The following is a 5,948-nucleotide window of genomic DNA, read 5'->3' on the forward strand; positions in this document are numbered from 1 at the left end:
CCTGGGCGCCGGGCGGCTCCAACGGCAGCGCCGCGCCGTGCCTGGTGGACGCGGGGTTCGCGCAGCGGTTCCTGCCGCCCGTCTACCTGGCCGTCAGCCTGGCCGGGCTGCTGGGCAACGCGCTGGGGCTCCGCAACCTGTGCGCCAAGGCGCGGCGGCGGAGCTGGAGCCCCCTGGGCCTGCTGCTCTGCAACCTGGGGGTGGCCGACCTGCTCTACGTGGTCACCCTGCCCTTCCTGGTGGCCTACTACCTGCAGGACAGGACCTGGCTCTTCGGCAGAGCGATGTGCCGGCTGACCCGGGGCCTCTTCCACCTCAACCTCTACGCCAGCATCGGCTTCCTGACCTGCATCAGCATCCAGCGCTACCGGGGCATCGTCTACCCGCTGAAGGTGCGGGGCAGGTGCCAGGCCCTGGGCCCGTCCCTTGTCCTCTGTGCCGGGGTCTGGGGCTGGGTCATCCTCCAGGTGTCTCCTGATTTCGCCTTCAGCAAGATGGATCCTAATGGGACACGGTGCCACGATACGACAGGGAAGGAAGACGTGGGCAGGTACCAGCTCTATATCCTGGCCATTACCGTGACGGGGTTTGTCATCCCCTTTCTCATCATCCTCGGCTGCTACTGCCACGTGGTGGTGGTTCTCTGCAGGAATGGGAACATCGACCCCAGCATCAAAAGGAAGTGCATCAAACTGGCGGTCCTTGTGATGGTCCTCTTCTCCGTCTGCTTCCTCCCGTATCACATCTTCAGGAACCTCAACCTCCTGCACCGAACCTGGCAACGCCAGGGCTTCTGCTCCCCGTCTACAAGAAGCATCTATGTTTCCTACCAGGTGACCCGGGGCCTGGCCAGCTTGAATAGTGCCCTGAACCCCCTTCTGTACATAATGACCAGTGAGGACTGTGTGTCGTGGATGAGGTCCCTCAGTCAACGAGCTAGCCAGTCGCTGGGGTCTCTCTTACAGAAGGGAACCCAGCACCAACCAGAGGAAAAGAAAGTGAACATCATTTTTAGTGAACAGTCTGAAGAGACTTCTGCTGCACTCTGAATTAGCTGGTTTTAAAAACCTCACCTTTTGTCTGCCTGTTTTCACTTTCTAGAGTGGAAGCTCACTGCAGTATGGACTGACCCCCCGCTTTTTTTTTTAATCTAGCTGCACTTGGACTGTGGGGGTTACCACAGTCCATTAACAATACGGGTACCAAGCTTGTTGGTCATCGTCAGAGCTGATGAGCCCAAAATGATATTTACTGTAAAAATACTATCTACTCTCTATGTTTGGGGGTGTGAGAGAGGAAAATATATACACATACAGTATATCTGTGTGTTATACAGTGAGAGTGAGCGAGTGCTGACTGCTCAGCTATGGCTTGTTTCTTAACTGAGGCAGGTAATCCTGCCACAGGGGTAAATCATTGTATCCCACCACTTTGCTTAACCAATGTGATTCAGTCTTCTGATGAGACAGGGCTTTGAACTAGAATTTTCTCCCTCTACCTAGGAAATGGAAATAGCTGTAATACTTATTTACCTAGCAGGGGTCTTGTGAGGACTGACTTGTTTGTCAGCATGCTGGAGAGGAAAATTACACATTATGCTAGTGCCTGATAGAGATGCTAAGTATTTTATGTATTCTTAAGAAATGGTCACTCCTGGGCTATTTGAAGATGGCTAAATGGGTGATTATACAGTGCTTGGCTCTGTTAAAGTAGGCTGTCTACCCTGCTAGGCGCTTTCTTTGCAGAAATGTCTTGGGAAATGTGTGTTAGGGTGTCCAAGTCTTTTCTTCAAGATCATGCAGCCAACAACAGCAAGTTTACATTTGAAAGTTTCCAGAAGCTTTCATTTCATTATGACTGTAGCGTTCTGAAAGATGGCCCAAATGCTCCGGTGTCTGATTGCATTGGGGATTGCATTGAGGGTATTTTCAAAATCTTTGGGTATTCAGTTGCAAGCACGCTTGTACACCTAGCTCTTTATTTTCAAAAACAGAGGTGTGCAGTTACAGGCCTAATTTGTGCATGTGTGTAACGTTATTGCAGTTGTCATCATAGTGATGATGCATGAAAACAGATGTGCATGTGGTCTTGTGCAAAAGCAGTTCTCCAAGTGACACGTGTGGTCATAACAACTGTGCATAGAAACTGGGACACCCAAAGGCATGAACATTTTTCCCTCCAAAAGTTTGGTCCTAATGGATTTGAAAATGTTCAGAGATAGTTTAAAGACTAGGCATACCCAGTTGCATGCAAAATGAGCTCACAGGTTTATGCCTAATATTTGTTTGAAATCCTAATAACCATGTATTTGCTACACATTTTGCAGCTACAGACATATCTTACAAAATCTGTCCAAATATTTCATACAATAAGGACGTTAAATGTTGAATGCTGAATATGTTATGTATTGCTTGATTTAAAAAATGGGGCAAAAGCCAGATTCAAAAGTTTATAAGATTCAAGTTTAGTGTAATGAGAATTTAGGAAAGTCCATCCTAAATTTTCCCCTACAGGTTCAAAAGCTTTGTGTATGTTACAGCTGATGACACCAACTGACCATAAGGAAGTTGTATGAGAATTAAATACCTTGGGAGATGCGGTCTGTCTCATATAGTATTACTGATTTCTTTACTCACCTTAATCGGTCAGTGTGTTTGGAGTCATCTTCAAACAACTCTTGCCTAAAAGATGGTAATGTTGACTTTTAGGAAGAGATGGCATGAGTTCACTGTGGTGAAAAAACAAACAGGAAATGGCCTAACAAGTAGTGAAGGGAATATTGTCATTGTCTCTATACAGTAGATAGATTGTCCCTGCAGGCACCAGCCATATTCAGCATAGTGGGGAAGCAAGAGTCAAGCTGGTATTCTTCTTCCTCTCTCCATCTTTTCTTGTTCAAAAAGCTGTAAAGCATTGAATGTTCTAGTTTTGTACAACTGCTTAACTGTAAAAATCTTTTCTATTTGGAAAAACGCTGGATATTTATCTTATTCAGCTGCAGTGATGTACATACGCAAAGGAAACCCTGGCTATTTTTCATATTGAATTAATACATCACACAAAAGAGCCAATAAACACTTAGTGCTTCCAGTGATGAGTTGTATGGTTTCTTTAAAACTTACAGGAACACAAGCCAGCTGGCTGGGGGTAGAACAGGAGACCTGAATGCCATGTCAGGGGAGAAGTGACAGGCTCCCTCTGGATCAAGACTGGAACTGTTTACCAACCTGCCTGGCCAGACCAAGAGTAGTAGTCACTAAGAACAGCAGTCACACAGAAGGGGATAGTGATGCCTTTGCTGGGTGGAGATGAGGCATGACCCTGGGCCAGCAAAGCACGTAAGCATGTAAATGTCAAGCTATAAAAAAGTTCTGCTGAAAAAGTGTGAACGGTGAGCACTAGACAGTCAAATGCTTCTTTTCCACTTCTGATTTCTGAAAAGGGGAACTTGCTGTGATCATCAGTGGCAGAGTCCCTAAGGTTGTCCACCTCCATGGTGGTACACTGCTTCCTTCTAATGCTGATTTCAGCCGATCAGAACAAGCACCGAACAGAATACAGCTTGCTTTTCCCATAGCTTTGTCACCTCCATGGACACGCATACTCCAGTTTATGTCATCACTTCCAGATCCCAGCTCCCTCCCAGTTTGCAATTCTGACCAGTAATTGGTTAATTATGCTCTGTCCAGACTTGTTCCAAGGGTTACTGTATTATTTTGATATGAAGCAAAAGAAAACCCCTGCTTCACCTCTTTACAAGGCTGTAGAAAAATCCAACCCGCATTCTGAAAAACAAACACACTGAAAATTCATAGTTAAGTCACGAATGATTAACTGAACTAAGTGCAAAGACTTCTAGCTGGGGAACTTTAGAGACAATAAACCACTCAGCTGGTGGGAGGAGATACTGGGTCCTTATTGCCATCCTGCTAGTTATCAAGCAGCTGGAAGCCCAGGGAAGGTATTTACATATTTATAGTAAGCATAACTCTAAGACTTAGTGATAAATTAAGATTTACATTAATTAAGCATCAGCATTAACTTACATGTTGCACTATGCTGTTCTTATGGGGTTTTCATAGCACTAATATAAAGGCTACTTCTTTACATCCTTAATGTCATAAAGAAACTTCTGTATCCAAAAGGTGGAATTCATCCCTCGGTAGATGATCCATATGAAACCTCCTGCACTGCTTAAATCCCATTTAAGCCTCAGGTTAAAGGACTTCGGAAGATTACATGTTCAAAGACCTTTGGATCAGGTCCTGAAAAGCTGCAGGACCAGTAGTCTGGGCATTCTCATGGCCTTTGGCATGGCAAATTTCACATCTAGGACGTGACTGGGTACGAAGCGTGTGTATACAATGTGGGTGTGTGAGTATATACAACGTGGGTGAGACTGAGTGTGTGTATACAATGTGGGTGAAATTCACTCTAGCCCTGAGGACTTCTGCAGGCCAGTGAGATTTAAGTGTTGCGCAGACCTTGCTCTGAATTTCAGCTGGGGTGCAGGCTGCATTCGCACTGGATAGTGCATATTTTCAAGTAATTACAAAAAGTGAAAATAAAAAAAAATGAAAACAAGTTTTAGGCAGAGGTTCTGAGGATAAAATTAAGATTTTGGAAGAAACTGAGCAGTGTTCCCTGAAATTCCCAGTGAACGTGCTTCTCAAGTCCTGCAGTGAGTCTTGCAAAATCAGTAAAGATGATTATTAATATGGGAGTGTCAGACTTCACTTTGCATTGCTTGACTTTTTTCACTTTGTGCCACTCTTGGTGTAATCTTCAAGTGATTTTCTGTTTCCAAAGAATTGATTGCATTTGGAAGTCCTTTCTACCTCTACAGCAAAGCACTCTTTTTATTGACTCCATATGTAATTTCAAAGAATGCCTTTGGCACACTAGCCTGCATTGCTAAGATTCATTTCTGAGAAATCAAGCACAACTTGTAGTAAAGCCTGTGCACCTTTCTCCAGGACTCGCATTATAAAGAGAAAGTGGAAATCTATTGCTTGTCAAGTACAATAGCGAGTTCCTTGATCTTTCCTGACTAGCTCAGGTGGGCAGCATGTTGTCTCTGCTCCAAGCAACTTCTGCCCCTGGAAGGCCTAAGGATTAAGTGCCAGATCCTGTAAGCAGGGTGCAACAGAGCTAGCTCTGTGGAGGGAGTTGCAGATTCTTTCGTGGCCTAAGTTCTGGATGCAGCTCAAAGTGAGTTTGATTTCAGCGGGTTTTTGACTCAAGCCATGCGTTCCAAATGAACCTGCTTTGATTTTGATTTCTACAGTTTTCCTTTACAAAATCTCACTATTTGCAGTGACAGGAACTGGTCTGTAAGAAGTGACTGAGGATCTGCTTTTCAGACCAGGGTCAGCTCTATGGGTAGGCGATGTAAGGGACTGCCTAGGGGACCCGCCCCACTCCAGCCAATCTCCGTCCTAGGCAGGAGGAGCGGTGTCCAGCCCAGCCTGCCCCCTGCCCCCAGCAGCTGCTCAGTAGGAACCAGGCCTGGCACGTTCGAGGTGAGGGTGGCGCCTGCTCCAGTCCACCCACCTTGTTCCTGCAAAGCAGCTGTATTGCTTGCCTGTGGGGAAGCAAATCTCCAAATCCAGCCCAGCAGCTCCTTTGGGGCTTTATTTCTGAAGCTTTTGCTAATACTACTACATACTTCAACTCAAAGGGTGCCAAAATGCAAGTTTGCCCAGGGTCCCATTTTCCCTAAGGCCAGCCCTGTTTCAGACATACCACACATCTCTGCTGCGGCATGAATGGGAGTGGCGGGCTCTCAGTTCCACTTGGCCTTGAACGCAGATTGTGACGAAGTTATACAGGAAGGACCCAAACCTCCTCCTACTGAAGTCAGTGCAAGCTTTGCTGTTGACACAAATAGGAACAAGAGCAGGCCTGGAATTTAGTGGCATCATTTCCATGGTTAATAAAATAAATAC

General features: G+C 45.8%; 1 protein-coding gene across 1 annotated transcript in view; it reads left to right on the forward strand.

Moving 5' to 3' along the window:
- Positions 1-3,090, forward strand: part of LOC109313306 (P2Y purinoceptor 1-like) — an 8,797-nt gene extending 5,707 nt beyond the window's left edge. Inside the window, exon 2 of the mRNA XM_019539801.1 lies at positions 29-3,090. Coding sequence (XP_019395346.1) covers positions 29-1,049 — 1,021 coding nt within the window. The 3' untranslated portion in view covers positions 1,050-3,090. The remainder of the gene's footprint in view (positions 1-28) is intronic.
- The last annotated feature ends 2,858 nt before the right edge of the window (positions 3,091-5,948 follow it).

This window comes from Crocodylus porosus, unplaced genomic scaffold (genome assembly GCF_001723895.1).
Source record: "Crocodylus porosus isolate Cpor-Errol unplaced genomic scaffold, CroPor_comp1, whole genome shotgun sequence".
Lineage (NCBI taxonomy): Eukaryota > Metazoa > Chordata > Crocodylia > Crocodylidae > Crocodylus > Crocodylus porosus.